Source organism: Athalia rosae, chromosome 6 (genome assembly GCF_917208135.1).
Source record: "Athalia rosae chromosome 6, iyAthRosa1.1, whole genome shotgun sequence".
Classification (NCBI taxonomy): domain Eukaryota; kingdom Metazoa; phylum Arthropoda; class Insecta; order Hymenoptera; family Athaliidae; genus Athalia; species Athalia rosae.
The window spans coordinates 12,849,298-12,866,210 of NC_064031.1; the positions used below are offsets into that span (position 1 = coordinate 12,849,298).

At 42.7% G+C, this 16,913-nt stretch overlaps 1 protein-coding gene across 19 annotated transcripts in view; it reads right to left on the reverse strand.

Moving 5' to 3' along the window:
* Window positions 1-16,913, reverse strand: part of LOC105690854 (disks large 1 tumor suppressor protein) — a 311,797-nt gene that overhangs the window by 44,834 nt on the left and 250,050 nt on the right. For all 19 annotated transcript variants that reach the window (XM_048657365.1, XM_048657364.1, XM_048657363.1 and 16 more), the window contains 4 exons: window positions 12,994-13,269; window positions 12,637-12,858; window positions 8,203-8,356; window positions 7,121-7,253 (listed from right to left, as the gene is read on the reverse strand). In XM_048657365.1, the coding sequence (XP_048513322.1) occupies window positions 7,121-7,253; window positions 8,203-8,356; window positions 12,637-12,858; window positions 12,994-13,269 (785 nt within the window). The remainder of the gene's footprint in view (window positions 1-7,120; window positions 7,254-8,202; window positions 8,357-12,636; window positions 12,859-12,993; window positions 13,270-16,913) is intronic.

Below are 16,913 nucleotides of genomic sequence, written 5' to 3' on the forward strand. Positions count from 1 at the left end.
TAGTAGTGGGGAGAGGTCACGGCGGAGGTGGAACGCAAAGTCATTATAGGGTCTGCGAGCGAGTGGCGCGAAATTACGCACGTTGTTCGCTGCGGACGAGTCAGTTGATACGAGTTCTCGAGGAACTGTCTCCGGCAGAGGAAAGTCCGACAGGGTTGGTCGTAACCTGCGGGACCGTCCGACGCCCGTTTGGCCGCCGGCTATGCGGGCGCGTATAATTTCCAAAACTTATTTAATGAACGCACAATTGCGAAAAGCTGAGCTCCGGGTCATTTGCCGGGCTCGCTCGGCGGACGAGGGCGAGCGAAGAAAATCTAGGAATTTAGGAAAATTCGAGGACTATCTCATCGCACACCTGTTCTCGTAACACGACGTTTGGCACTCGTCGAATTCGACTCTCATGTATACGTTACAACACATTCCCAATACCGTCCTCGTATAATCGGTTACGGAGTACCGAGAAACCATTTCGTTGCGAGGATATACGTACATGTGTATACGATATAGTTGCCCGTTTGTTAACGCCGAGAAACTTTGTAATGTCATTTGGCGAACGACGTTAGCGCAAAGTCGGGTAGCGCACGGTTCGTCCGGATCCCGTATACGTAGTACTCCAAATTGCGATATTATTCGACGAAGCGAAACCACGCACGGCTTCGTTTTCTCTCAACACTTGTGAAAATTGTGAAACGTAATACTCGATATTTCACAGGCGATGGATATCACGCCAAAGATATCAGGTCTCGCTACGTACGGTCAAATATTGTTGATATTTTTACCTCCTGCGTTCGACTCGCGAGGGAAATGGGCGATGCGATGTCATTTTTAGTATATACCTTGGAAAACGGGAACGACCGTAAAGGGTTTTGATGTGTTGAAAAAAAGAAAAAAAAACTTGTCGGTCGGCGCGCGATGTCACATACAACGTGGAAAGCTGCCCGTGAGAGCTCACCCATTTGTTTCTATATTTTATATTTTCAGCACGTAACTGGTGGGCCGTAAAGTTGCCACGGGGTCAGAACCTGCATCGGGTCCAAGTTCTGTAACGGAAAATACCCCTAGCTATAAGTTCGCCGGGACCTCAATTTCGGCGTCTATAATGCTCACCAAATATCAACGAAGCTCGCGTTAAAACCCGAGAGTATATTTCGAAAGAAAATAAAAAAATCTAGACACCGGAGGTATCGGGACAGCTGAAACAGCAGCGGTTTTTAAAAATCAAAAGCCAAATGCGAATTTCTGGTGGAAAATCGCGCTATTAAATTTTTATCTGAAATATATAAGGATAATATATATATAATATATTACATGGGGTGTCTTAAAGAGGGACTTTGGAGTCAATAAATCGATAACTACGGTACAAGATTGCTTCGTTCCCGCGGCGTGAGCGCGGGCGGACGGTGACACGTTATAAATCAGCGAACAAAATTGTTTCCGATCATAGAGTTCCTCTTCCATTTTTCTTCAACTTATAAAATTTCTCCATTAACTTTTCCCTTCCCGCATCTTTTTTCTTCCTATTCCTTTTCCTTCCCCCTTCTCTTTCTTCGTTTCTTCCTGTTTTTTTTTTTTTCTCTTCTACTCCGTTGTAACGAAGAGGTGCACGGCGTGCGAAACGAAATAATAGACGGGCCATTCCCGCAGCTATTGCAGGAACGCGATGGTCGTAATCCAATTTTGGTGGGGATCCCGAAGAGCCGGTTGATTAATTCCGAGTCAGAGGAAGTGGAGAGGAGTTCGAGAACCGAGAAAGGGGTTCGCGTAATCCAAACGTCGAGGTTGGAGGAATGGAAGCGGATAACGTATTCTGCGGCAATTTATCACCTGCACCAAGCAACACCGGTGCCGGTACCGCCGTCGAGACAACACCTACCGTAACTACCGTTACGGTAAGCGGTAATCTCTGGCTAGAAAAGTAGATACCTGTAGCCCGGTGCTGAATTGAAAAACTCGTCCACTACTCGGCGATCAAAGATTGTCGCCGTCGATCGATTAGACAATAGTGGAAATAAAACAGAAAAATAGATATATATATCTACATCAATGGCCGTGGCTCGTGCGATTCACCGTAGCCGGAGTTGAAATTACCTTCATCTGAACTATTTTTCGCCAAATTCGCAGTCGGTATATGGAAGCGTGATCCACGTGCCCGGAAGTCACGAAAGCCCGTATCTTAATTGGAGTGAAGAGAAGAACTCCTTGAGAATTGATGACCACCTTTAGCCATCCCCTTCCTTAATTCTTCCGACTTTTTGCAACGCTATATATATATATATATGCTTTTCTAACGCTATCTAATAAATTTTTTTTCCTCACTTTTTTTCTTCTTCTTTTTTTTTTTCTTCTACCTTCCATCAGTCTTCTTCTCGAAACAATTCCGTCGGACCGTGGCAAGAACTTTTGCTTGTACATTGTACAAGTTGTCATTTTCTAGCGACGGTCAAAAAATTTCGTCACTCCGCTGCTCTCGTCAATTATTTTCAAGAATAGCGGAAATTTCACCGATATTTACAGCGTTTTCCGAAGGGTTGAAATCCTACGATCGACGTCGGAGAGAAGGGAGAGAGAGCGAAAAGTGTCGGGCGCCCTATAAGTACCAAATGCAATCAACGACCCGTACATAAACGGTAGAAAACCAACCGACCTCCCGAACAATAACGTTGTGTACGACGAGTCGAGCTCTTTTGAAGTCCTCAAGCTCCGCTGCAGGACGCGAGAGGAGTTACGGCGGCGGGACACAACGGCTTCCGCGAGGTGTTAATGAAGTGTCACTCGTCGTTTGTCGCCCGTCACTTGACACCTGTCACCTAACGCTGCGTACTTCTATATCCAGACGATATACACGTATATGTACGTATACGTATACCCGTATTCGGAACAGCTGTTAAAATTACGTACTACTTTGGAAATCGGAGGTGCGCAGAAACTCCGACTACGGTAGCGATAACGATAAAAATTTTCACACGGAATGTCTGGGTCAGTCGTAACCTCCAGACTATACCCGATATCTCCACGCGTAGTCGGTATTTTCCGTATTTATAGAGCAGTTCCAGTCGCCGGAAGAACGGGGGCTACGGTAACAATAAACCACCCAACTTAAGGAATGGTTCTTCGAGTGGATATTCCCCTACGACGTTCGCTGCACTTTCCTTTAGTTCCTCCTCCTCCTCCTCCTCCGAACGCCGTCGTCCAAAGTGTCGATTTTATATTATATATATATACACACTCGTTCCCCGCAAGGATTAGCTTTTCAAGGAGCGGACGCTCAAGGTCCTAGAGATACGAGTCGGCTACCTCGGGGATGAATTTTTTTTTTCTTCTCTCTCTCTCTATTCTCCAAACATTACCGCGAGTATAATGTTATTGCGAAATATTCCGTACACCGAGTGTCGAGTACGCCGAGGTCGGTACAAAGTAGATGTTCGCGTATACGTCGGTCGTTCGGGGGCATAAGGGACTCCTCCGGTTTGGTAGGCGACATCACCGCAGGGAGATGCGAGGCACGGTCGTGGTCGTGACGGTTATGGGGTTGAAAGTATACCGGCAGCTTTATCCGGGTCTCGCAAACCCGGGAAGAGGAGTAGAGCTAGCTGAGCCAGCGATATCCCGAGGGCAGAAGTAGGAATATGGGAATAGAGGGAAAGCAGCTGAACAGATCGCGGCGTAGTTAATGCCCCCCCCCCCCCCCCCCCCCACCCACCCCCCTCCTATACGCCGAAGACTTATTGTATTCCGGATTCGGTGCTTTCGGATGTACGAATAGTCCGATCTATTACCGTTGGTCAACTAACGACGCGACAAATGACTGACCTAGAATTAAATACCTAAGGGACAGCGACCGGGAACCAACGGGGTAACGCACGAGCATTTCTCGGGTGGGGCTGGAAGATGAAAAATCTACCCAAGAACGTCGCCACCTCGTTTCTATCAATTTTCGGTATAATTTTATCGGCGTAGCATCGTTAATAATAGCAACGTGTCCGCATCGCGTTTTAACTATAGGTAGACAGGCGCTCGGGGTCATCCATGTACTCGGGTGATTGTCACATATATATTGGTGGGGGCATCCTTTCATTTCGGGTGTACGCGTTTGTCCCGTGAGGCTTTAGGATCAGGACGACGCGACATTTCCCCCACAGGGTTGGCTGCCGAACAGAAATTAAATTTGTCCAGTTGTCCGCGAGCACAATGAGGTGGATGAGAAGGGCTTGGGGATTAGCGTCGAATGAATTCTCTACGTCCGCAGTTCCTCCTTCCACTTTACTCTTGTCCCTTTTCCATCGCAGCTTCTGTTACTCGATTCTTCCCGGTTAGTCGCTACCCCCTACCACGGGGTTTGCGTTCTCCTTATTCTTGTAGAAGTGTAAAAGCGATAGAAGACTCGCTCGTAATTCACGCGATAAAAGATGGGTGAATAAAATTTTCCAACGAAGTGACGCGCGATGCGAAACTATTCAAAAATATTTTTCAAAAGAAATGATCAATTTTCGCTATTGTGTCCGTCGTATTTTACCTGTAACACGAGAATGACAATTACGGGCAGACATTGTCCGAGCGTATTAAACTCGGAGCCTTTTTATATCACGTGAATGGAAAGATGAAAGACCGCTAATATCGGTCGCGAAATATTCCGAGTGGAAAAATATCTTGAGGGAAAAATGATTTCGCCAAGAGCGAAAGAGAGGTAGGTAAGAGTGGTTTGATGTGGAAATACCGGAAGCCGGGAAGGTTGAATCGCGAGGTAGACAAAGCATGGTGGTGTCCAATCAGTGACAAAATTGCCACAATCAGGAGAGAAGAATTACACGCTGGCGTAGATTCAACGAAGCTTTCGAGAGAAACGAGATATACGCGCGATCTTAAACCGTGTATACTCGCTAGGTTTCGCGGCGAGAGATGAGGGGCGAGGAAAGACTGGCCAAGGAATTTCCGTCGAAAAAAAGAGTATGAGGAAAAAAGAAAAACTCCCACCGGCAAACTGAAGCGTCAAAGAGAGACAGAGGCATGGAAAAAACCGCAAAAAAAAAGAGAAAAAGAAAAAAAAAAAAGAAATAGACCGAGCGAGTTGAAGTAAGAGGAAAAAGGAAGAGAAAAAATCCGGATGAAAATGAGAAATACGAGAAGGTTGGAACGGAGGGTGAAAATTTGTCTAGACTGAGGTAAATATAGAGAAGAAATAGGAATCGGAATCAGAATGTATGAGGAAAAAAAAAAAAAATATGTTGATTACAATAATTGGAAGAATTTTCACAAAGATGGCGGTATAAAATTATTCTGTGCAATAGTTAAAGCCGAATGCGATGCGACGGTAACGCTTAATAATTCCTTTAAGATTGGATTTTGTTTTATTTCCATTCTTTATAACCATCTACTTTTTAATAACAGAGAGAAAGCGCAATTAGTTGGTTTTCTTTGGCACCCGAGATGAGCTACCGGTAAAAAGTTTCAGCTCAACCCAATGACGGTATAACTATATTTAGTAAACTTGTAAGTAAAGAAAGACGTAAAATCGAGCTAAAGAGCTTTGTCCCCCTTTCTCAAAGACTTCTGGCGTCGGACTATCCAGTCACACTTGGAAGCAACGCGACCGCAGTGAGAAAAGAATTATTATTACCGCACGGGCTGCAGGTTGCACTAACTCCATTTTCAGAAATTACTCTTCTCCTTTGTTTTCTTCCTACTTGCGTATACCCTCTGAATTATAATATGTGAAAAACTTTAATTTCTAACCCCCGTAAATTTCGCTTATGAGGCATTCCACGTGAAACGGGCCACTTTTCCGGAATAGTTTTCAAACTTGAAGCCTTTTCAACCCCAATTTCATAGGTAGATCAATTTGGCTTCCAGATTCGAATTTCTGGGATCAAAATACATGGAAATACTCGAGGAAACGCTGAAGAAAATCGTTGATTTTTGATACTAGAACCAAAAAACATTTTTTGTCCTAGAGGCCTGAAGACGTCAAAAAAGTTTCGTCAAGTCAAAAAGATATTTTGGAAATAATGGCTCGTTTCACGTGGAATGCCTCCTATACGAAAGTCAGAATGAGAGAGTATGATGATTTGCATTCAAATTTAATCGTTAAACTTTGCGCTTTACGTGTAAAAAGAAAAAGAAAAAAATAAATAAATAAATCTTCAACACGTACGTCCATAATTACACGTTCAAAGGGTTAATATTTCGAACAGTTTAATCTTTGAAGAATCGAGAGATCAAAGGAAGTTTTTTGATGTTTGTTCAGCGCCGGAGTAAATTAATGAAAACTCGATGATCAACGGGCGCAGTATAAAGTCCAAGGAGAGGGTTACACTCTACCGATCGCTTTAGCTGCACTCGTTATCCACGATAAACGAGAATGAGAAGAAAACAAAAAAAAAAAAAACCCCTTTCAAAGACAAAAGAATTTGAAATCCGCATCAGGTACTCTTCGGGAGGGTAAAAGTGAAAAAGCTTGCAGGATATTTTTACGTTTCATTGGTGCGTAACGGGCGGGGGGGTTTCAGTATCCGAGTCCTGTTTTTGGATCGTAAATTCAACGATGCCGCGAGTCAATCCACATGGGAGAAAGCTTTCGCTCAAAACACATCTACGCTCCGTGTCCGAACCAATCCCCTACGCAGCAGCCAGCGCGTCGGAGACCGATTCGATAAACCCTTAATCCGGCGGCAATTAACTCGTACAGCATGAGCATCCCGTCACCCCTTTCATCCCTGTCCTCCTCCTCCTCCTCCTCCTCCTCCTCCTATTTCTCATCCCTTGAACGAGTTCACTCCCTAAAACTCTCTGCGAGCCTGGAGAGAGCCGCCGAACTGTGACTGTATAATTAATTTGGTTCCCACCGGAATTGAGCCAGCGGTATACGGGGACGGTGGCTGCACATCCAACACCCTATACACCTGTCTATCTACGTGTATATCTACACCCCTTCGAACCACCGTGATGTCGCATGTCACGATTCTAAATGCGATGCGGTTAGACCGGCGATGATATGAAACGTACAACGTGCGGCAACGCGGGGTGGTGTGTCGGCGGATGATTACACGTATGTGATGCAATTTGTACGATATCAGATAACGAACATCTTCGGAATAATCCAATGACAAAATGACAAAGAACTCACCTTGAAATGTCTTCTTGTGAAACAGCACGTGGCGTCGAGGCTGTGTGAAGTGCCAGTGAAGAGGCGTGACGCGATTCTTGCGAATATGCTAAGGAGTTATTTTCCAACGCTGATACCGAACCGTTTTGTTTGCCTGTTAACATAATGAAGAAAAATGGATAGCGTAAAGTAGAGGGGGGGGGGGGGGGATAGGGGATGGAACATCGTTGTTATAACAAAGTTTATAGACGTCTGATACGGCGCGTGTTGCAGCTGTTGTAAAAAACTACGTTCGGAGTTTATTACCCTCTGTACAGGTTCGCGTGAAGTTAATGAATAAATTATAACGGAATGTGTCGGTCGCTGCGCGAAATTCAGGTTGACGTCGTGGCATTTCCTCGAGAGGAGGGTTTCACACGATTTTATACACACCGCGAACTCGCCCCTTCGTCTATAGGTCAGAATTTTTCGGAGTGGTGATAAAAAATTTATTCGCACAGTTCGAAAGAAAGATCACCCTTGGCGCGATGAGGAGAGGTACGGAGTGCGAAGAAGTCTGGAGAACGTGTGAGTTTTTTTTTAAACCGAAAATCGTGAAACGGGACCGAAGGGTACGTAGCAGGTGGTTTTTTTGTTTTTTGTTTTTCGTTCGGCCGACAAAGAAGCACAAAGTTGGAATAAAAACAGAAAATAAAATGAAGCGAAGGTGGAGCAGATAAGAGAGTTCGCGAAACGAAGGGACGAGTTACACCACGTTCAGACCCTTTGTGTCCTTTCGACAAACGGCCACGTGTCTTGCACGTGGGACTTCCGGTTCTAACCGTGCTAATTTCAGACACGGGCGTGTCGTTCCGTTTTCTTTCCTCTTCTTTATCTCCCTCAGGGGGTTTTCTGTTTTTTTTTGTCCTTCCCACAGTGTAGAAGAAAGAAATTCTTCACTGACTCAAGAACTCGTCTCTATCACCGAAGCTATACCGTTTGAGGAGTACAGCACGTGTCGTTTATAATTCATGGTAGTCAATTTTTAAGCGAAATTATTCATTTCATGTGATCAGTTTTTTTGTCCAAAAGTACCAAAATTTTTTTTTTTCTCTTTCACTCACGTGGTTGAGGTGACAGTGACAACTCCGACGCGGACGGTGGTGGTGGTAATACGCCCTCGGGTTTCGCAACTAGTAGGACAACGCGATCCTGTGTAGCCTTGAGAGTGGCGACGGCTTCTTCGTGGGTCACATTTTCCAAGTTTTTGTCACCCTGCTGCAAAAAGAAATGAGACGAGTTAACGAATTAAAACCGTGAACGACGGTGAGGTGGAATTACCCTTTTTTTTCGACTCTCTGTAAAATCATTTTGTTACTCATTAAAACAGAAGATTCGCAATTCCAATTCAGGGAATATCCAGTCAAGGGGAAATTCGACAACGTCACAAACAAGGAGGCTATTACCCCGCTGTTAGCCTTGTACGACGGGGGCTTTAATTACCGCCTCTGTGTAACAACCCTTTTGATCCCCGTTTAGTCACACCGAACATGAAACAACATCTGAACGAAGACCTGTATAACTAATTCTAAATCCAAAATTAACACGCAACCCACTACTGCGGAATATATCGTGTGAACTTCGAACGGGAGAGGGGCGTTCGTCAAATTCAAAATTTACCACCCCCCTGTGTTTTACCGCTGCAGATAATTCGTAACGCCATTACCGGTAGTGGGTTGAAAGATGTAAAAATTCTGTAAAACCTGGATGAAAAAAAAAAAAGACAAAAAAAAGACCAAATCCGATAACACGAATTTTTAACGATCCGCGAATATATATGACGAAAGCTTTTGCATTCAATTTTACAAGCGATCAAATGGAATTGTATTACATGCGATTGTGACGGGGGGCATTGGGTAGTGAAAAAAAGTAATAACTATTACAGAGAATGGAGAAAACGGAGGTAGGAAAAAAAAAAACGCACGCACACACACCCGAATCGATGAAAATATATTTGATAGAATTTAACGTTCCGGAAAAAGTTCCCAGTCACCTTATTTCGTGGTTTTAAAAATTTGCAACGGATCAAAGTCTCGGTCATTTTTTTCTTACCGGCGAACACATAATGCTCTGCTCTACGGAACACATATAAAACGGCGGCCGGAGTGACGCGTTTGTGGAACGGGGTGTGTGGAAAATATTGTGGTTTCAGCTTGGAACGAAATAATGGAAATATACACGTCGTAAACGCGGTAACGGCATTTCTCGCCCTCCGAACTGTGAAAAATAACAGTTTCACTCAGTTTCGCCTATTTCCCATATGCGAAAAGTTTGAGAACGAATGTACATTATTCCAGAAAATATATTCGGATTACCTTGCCTACCAATAGTGGCGAAATACGCGTTCCCCGCCACGGTGCTCGACCGTTATTTTTTATATCGCTAAAGAAATGGGGGGGAGGCGGGAAAAATGATAGACAAATAAAATACCTTGTTCTTCGATCCTAGATATGTTTCCGTATATCTGCCTATAGCCGACAGAAAAATTTTCACAAAAACTTCCCCGCGCCAATTCGTCATTTTTTAATCATAAATAATTTCTTTTTTTAATTACGACCACGCGGATTCGATGGGACGAACGAATACGAATACTCGTTGTCAGCGGCTGAGTCCGGACAGGAAATGAATCGTTGTTTGACGATGCGATGCTGTGCCTCTGTCACTGAGATATTTATATTCGTATCAATAAAATCAACCCCTACGCAACTGAATAATTCCGATTAATACAGATACGTCACAATTTGATCATTTGACAGACGTGCACGACGCGACCGACTCTCACGCAGCTCACAATTATTCACGATTATTCTCTAACCGACGATTTCCTATAGATATGTATATATAGATTCATATAATGGTTAATGTAATTACCACCCTACTTCCGCCGGACAGTTAGATACGACGTGGCGGTGAGGGTTATGTACTCTGAACTGGCAGAAACGCGTTATACGCGGCAAAATAGAATATTCCGTGATAATCAGAAGTAAAATCAGCCACTCATTTTCTCCTTCTATTTTCTTTGTGTTTTTTTTTTTCTTTCTATCAAAAAATCATCTCAAAACGAGAGTGACGAATAAAACTAGAACGAACGGTGCAGCGACCCGAAGTATCGCTGACGGAATAGCCATCAATTACGTGAATTCTTTTCACCCTAATCTATTTTTCCTATCCGCACTTAACCATCCATTTGTGGGTTACATTTTCACCGAGGAAAGTCGGTTTCCCTCTACTTTTTCTTCAACCCCAGAATTTCCGGTGTATCTTAACAGAAGCGAAAATCACAGTCGATTCTGAAACCTAAGACGCCTACGTACGGTATACGTGTCGGGGGTTGAGGCTTCCGGATGACGGTATAGAGGCCCCCTCCCCGCCCCCCACCCGGAGAAACGTGAAAAATGGAAGAGACTTGATTTTTCTCCGAAGTGACTTTTTACGCCCTCCGAAAATCTACGCGATCAAAACTCGATATACTTACAGACATATGGAATACAGACGAGCGACATCGGGAGAATTCCACGCGCATCGTATCTCTCCCAGAATTTTTCTACGCCGATTCGATTCCCTAGCTTAGAAATTTCCTTCGTTACGTTGGAGGCAGGTTGTAAAAGTTAAAGTCGCTTCTTTTTACATGTACGGAACTGCAGCTTTAAACTGAAAAAATGAAGGAAAGAAAAAATTCTCTCTTCAGACACGACTCGAGTCAAATTAACTCGAGTCTCTTTCTCTTTTCCCTTCATCCTTTCCTTGTACCCTTCAAGTTGTACCGCATACATTCGAGTCAGTGTGTAAAAATTTTTTCCCGAAAATATGTTAAGAGTTGGTACAGGGTACCTTTTCTTTTATTTTTCCTAACTGTTTTCCGTATGCTTTATTCGTTTTCTTTCTCTTTTTATTTTGAAACCTCTCATCCCCTTCGCTTCTTTTTACACGCGTTCGTACACACCGAGTACACCGCTGGTTTCAAATTGTATCAAGATCTAACGAGCCTCGCCTCGCCGCAAATTCCCTTCCCTCCCTAAATTTTCTTTAGCCCAGAGAAGATTTTTGAAGCGAAAAATTACCTACCTAACCCATATGTACGTAAACATACATATATACACAATTATACAACTACTTAACCCACCCCGAAAAGTATGCGGTACTTATTGCTGGGCAATTTTATTTATTCATAATTTCGCTCGAGAATAATTATATCAACGAGTAATTCGCGAAATTTCTGTGAAATTAGAATGAAAAATATTGAAATGACGGATTTTCGTAGTCTGAGCGTTCGGAATATTAAATTTTCGGTCTAAATAGTCTCAAGATTCACGCATCGCAATCTAGTCGCGTATACGGTGGAAAAAGGAATACTCAAATAAATCGTAAAAGTGAAAGAAATTTTTTTTTTCTTTCACGTTCGGCCTTTCCGAACCAGGGAGTAGTTTTTTCCTAGCCCTTGGAACATTCCCCACCCCCTTTACGCTTCCCTAAAAAAGATCCATATTTTTCGCACGATTACGCGAGCAGGCCGTTCGGCGGTCGGGTACCATAATACCAAATGGTCCACGCTGTCCGAAAACATGCGGTCATAAAAAAATAATAAACGTGCTATCTGGCGAAAACATTTCTGTCGTATAAGGCGAAGGATAGGTACGTCCTGTCCTCCGTCCTTCTAACTGGACGAAAGAGAAAATAAGAATAAAGATGGGCGGAGAGAGAGAGAGATGCATTAGAAAAAATTAGTTTCTCGGTATACGCGTTTCAAAACAAAAAAAAAAAAAAAAAAAAAAGAAAAGAACGACGTGTGTTGGATCGCTGCAGTGTCGAAACGCATCGTAGGAACGAAGAAGAATGGTAGAACGTAACATTGTGAAATTCCCTGGTTTACTGCCAGCACGTAAAAGCTCCTAGACTTTTGCGCTCCGTACGTATACCTATACGAGTACATACAGAGATACCTGCTGAACAGTTGTACGTATACCGAGGGGCATTACATCTTTCGCCTGGACTGTCATTAAGAGACCAACTAACCCCTTTCAGCCGTTTCTCATTCTCCGCCCTTATACTTTTATCCCCTAAACATTCCCTACGCAGCAGCAGCTCCGCGTGGCCTAGGATCGTCGGTCAAAGTCGTTAGACGACCTTGCCACTATAAGCGTGACCCCCGACCAAAGTTAGCGATAACCTCTGCCCTCCATCCTGAACCACCGTTATTCCTTTACGGTGCTGACTTTCCCTTGTTGTTCAACCCTTGCTACTTTTACCTGTTTTTTTTTTTGTTTTTTTGTTCTACTCATCCACCGCGCTTTTTCCTCCCCAGGTGTTCTTTCAACACCTATTCAAGTTTGTTAATTACACAAATATTTCGACGGTGTACGAAATTTCTTCAAGTACGTGAACAGTTGGGATACATCGAGAAGTGAAGCAAAAATCGGGGGATAAGGTTTTGCCGATGAATATATCGATTGATTGATGTATAGAGAAATTTTTTTTTTTGTTTGTTTTCTTCAACTCACCAAGGTGTTTCTGACGGCGACGAGTTTGTCGCCGACGATGAGTCTTCCGTCAACTTGAGCGGCCCCACCGTCCATTATTTTGGTAACGTATATCCCGTTGTCGCCTGGGATATGTTGATTGCCGATTCCACCGGCGATACTGAATCCCAGTCCTTTGTTACCCTTGATCAATTCTATCTCGAGTAATCTGGTGTTCGACGCCGACCGTCGTCGCCTGACGTACTGTACGTTTGCAAAAGAACGGAAACGACGTTACGGAGATGGCAGCGAAATTTTTCGCACACTCAATGCGACCAAGTTGAAATCGATTTTTTTGACAATACGATTAAAAGGATAGACGATAGATAAGAATCTTACCAATTTCACGGTGTTTCCGGCACGTTTTAACGCGTCAACGGCTGTGGCGTGAGGTACGTCAACGACGGAAGCGTCGTTCACTTGCAATATCGTATCGTTGACGCGAAGTCTTCCATCCGCGGAGGCGGCACCGCCGGGAATAAGTTTCGTGATGTATATCGCGGTGTCGTTACCGATGTGAGGATTGTCCGTACCACCTGCGATGCTGAAACCGAGACCAGCGCCTCCTCGTTCGAGGATGATTTCCTCGTATTCCCAGTCATCGTCTCCGTTAACCTGTAATTAGATTAATTAACGGAACGATTAGAACACGATTCAGGGAGGAGAAAAAAAAAAATTCAACGAACTATGATGAGAAATCGGAAATCTGAGAATATGAAATTTCATGCAATCGCCCGTACGAGTACCACCGGGGCTACGTGTTTAATTGATTTCAGGTAAACTAGAAATGAGGTACAATCGACTATCCATGTTACATTATCGGCGTCTGTGTAACAAGCTGTCTTTCGTCTATAGAATCAGCTGTTGGGAGCTTGACACGCGTTAATTAACTAAAGAGCGATGAGGTATTCGCGAGATATCGAACGTGAGTCTACGATTACACAGCTGATGACGATAATAATGATTATGATAATGACAATAACCCACCCGCAAGGAGACATGAATTATAATACAAAGCTCATCAACCTAATCTCGGATTATTCTTGGTACATGGCACAAAATTACAATATGCATAATCTATATCGATTGCTCGTGCGCTTCAACATACTCATCAACGTCGTCCTATGTACATTGAAAATGTACGTATCAAATCCAACGAAAATATACCATAAACGATGCATACCTTAATTATAGCTACTATATTGATTGCATGTGATTAGCTGATCACGCATAAATATACACGGATACGAGTAGGACGACATCCCGATACCGCGAGCGTCGTTCCATTTAATTACGTGAGGAAAAAAAAATAAATAAAAATAAATAACATTTATCATAGTGATTGGTATATAACCAGATTTCAATATTGACTCGGATTATATATCGTCGAAATAATGACTAGTGTTATTTCAGTCGTTAAATATTACTAAATATTATTCAAATATAGATGTTAAATATTATTTTGTTGTTCCAAAAATTTTTAAGAAAAAAACCCGAATATCCTCAATTTCGTTTTCAATTCTAAAATAATTAATTCTGGATGTTTAACGGAGGGGAAATAACCCATCGGTACAACTGACTCGCAAGTGTTTGAAACGTACGGAAAACAGGCGGTGAGGTAAAAAAGAAAAAACTTTTTTCTAAAAATTTACGATTACGTAATTCAAGATTACCATTTTTTTGAGCATGTTGGGCATGGTTGTGCCGCGATAATAAAAATTCAGATCATATCATCGACCCAATTTGGTATGCCGTCCGCAGGTGATCCCTGCTTTAACTTTTGTAATTGTGTTTTAAAAAAAGGAAGAAATAAAAAAATCGAACAATCAAAGAACGACCGAACTACACGGAAGACAATCACTTGCACCGCACCAACACCGGCACATCAGGCACAAAATAACATTTGCGACATTCGCAAAAATAAGAACACACGGTTTCGATGCAATTCAACAACCAAGGTACAACTCGAAAATGCAACCCAATCACTGTGGGTCGAGTGCTACGACGAGTCGTCGTTACCGTACTCCGCGATGCCCGTGACTCGTGACAATCCGAACCGAGTAGTAACTACTGACCGAGTGCTGGTGAGTTTAGAGTTAAAAGTTGAGTTAGGTGAGTTACACACCAGGTTGAATCGGCGTAACGTTCACGTTACAATCCGTGCGTACACATATACTTTTATGCGAATGTATTTAGAATGTGTGGTACGCGTGTACAAATATATATGCGAGCGCATGAACGCGCGTACACGTGTGTCAAAGCCGACGCAACCGAGTTGCGTTTCGTGCGGCTATGTAAATGTAATAATAACAATTATTGTGGAACACACTCGAGAAATGTATGTATGGTTAAATATTAACCGCGAGGAGGAGGAGGAGGAGGCTCAACATAACCGAACCATACACCACGTACACCGTCTCTATTCTCAATGCCAAGGTAGTGGAGGTAGAAAGTTACGTACACACCTATACGTGTGTGCGATAATACGAGGTAGCTTAAGTTCACACTAATGTGCACCTATTTAATTACACCTCGATGCGAGATATAGTTATAGAATACGGTAAATGCCGAAAATTGTATACTACGTACGTACGTTAAATACCACTTGGAAAAAAAAATAAAAAAAATCTCTTTGCAGCATAAAAAGGCGGCCACGCACGATAAAACTATACGTTTACGTGTATCGCGCGTGTATTGGAAGTAGACCGGCGATTACTTCACAGCTAAAAAAATCTTGCTCAATTTCAAGTAATTCATTTGAATTTTTTTCTTCTTCTCTTTCTTCTGGATAGTTTGTCCGACTTTCTTCGTGGGACCGCGAAGCTGACGATGAAAATTAATTGATCCGTGTTGCGGGTGAATGTATGATTTTATTCAAGGGAGAGAAAAAAAAATGTGTAATTTACCCCGTGGCGGTTTGAATAAATTTTCCGATGCGAGCTTACTTAGCCGTAGTGCGATGGCCTATTTTTGATTACATCTATATACTCGTGTTAATCCCAGGGTCACGTGATTCGCGCGAAATGCCCAGAAGTGAGAAAAAGTCTCGGGTAATAGCGTGTTTCAATTTATTCTCTCCTCAGTTTTCTTATTTTCCCTCAATTTTTTAGTTCTTCGTTTTATACAATTTATTTTTTTTTCAAAGTACGATTGTGCGTTTCACGAAGATTCTTTTATTCAATTTTCTTATTTTTCCGTCGAACGAACGCGAGCTAATTATCCGAGATGTTCGGATTTAGGTTCGAAGTTGGGGCTGAGGATTATCCGCGAGAACTGCGGTGGCATGAAGCTCGTCAAGGCGCGCATCGTTCGCCAACGCCGCGCGATCGAGTCACGGCTATTATAATATTAGACCGTCCAACGGCTATTTCGAACCAACTATGAAAATACATGGTTACATCGCTGACTCCGAAATACACATAGCCTACGATCGGGCTTCGGAAAGCAGGATCACCATCGTCATGTTCACAGAATTCAATGGACAAGATTTGAAATTGATGAACCGGTCGCGCCGATCGTCGTACACCGCTGTCTTTGCGGAAACAATGAAATCCCCTGCGAAAATAATTTTTCCAACCTATCCAGGAAGGAATGAAAAATCATTTTTTTGCGATTACACCTGCCGCATCGTGAAGATATATATATTTTTTTTTTCGGTAAGTTTGGTATATCGACAGAGCGAGGAATGCCCCACGCGTTAAGTGATCGAAAAAAAAAGAAGAAAAGTGATTAGATTCCTGCACGTTAAAAAGGTCAAAGGTTTGTATATTGATGTGATAATAAAGTCGCGCGTACTTGGAACTTATCGACTTTACGTACTATTATATGTTAAATTTATACCTTATGGTGTTGATGTATAAACGGTTAATGTTCAAGAGCCAAGAAAAGACCTCACACAAAATACAATAAAAGCTGCACAAGTTATAGGTATAAAAGCGAAACGGTATTGGTTAAGACGTTTTAAGACCAAGACCCCCGTTCGATTTAAGGCGAGTCGAGTCAGCAAGCATACTAAATATAGAACATAGCACAATTTATACATACTGGTGTGCACGTATACAGCCATCTTCTAAACGTGTTATAAATATGTACAAAAAGTAACGCAAACTTATCTGCCGACAGTCAAATAATTTTTGATTTAAATCTTTTTTTTTTTCTTTCAATTCCAACTCAATTTTTTCCAATACCGTATCGAACCGCTTCGATTTTCTCCGAACGGAGGAAAAAATAAAAAATCACTATGAATACATAAATTAATT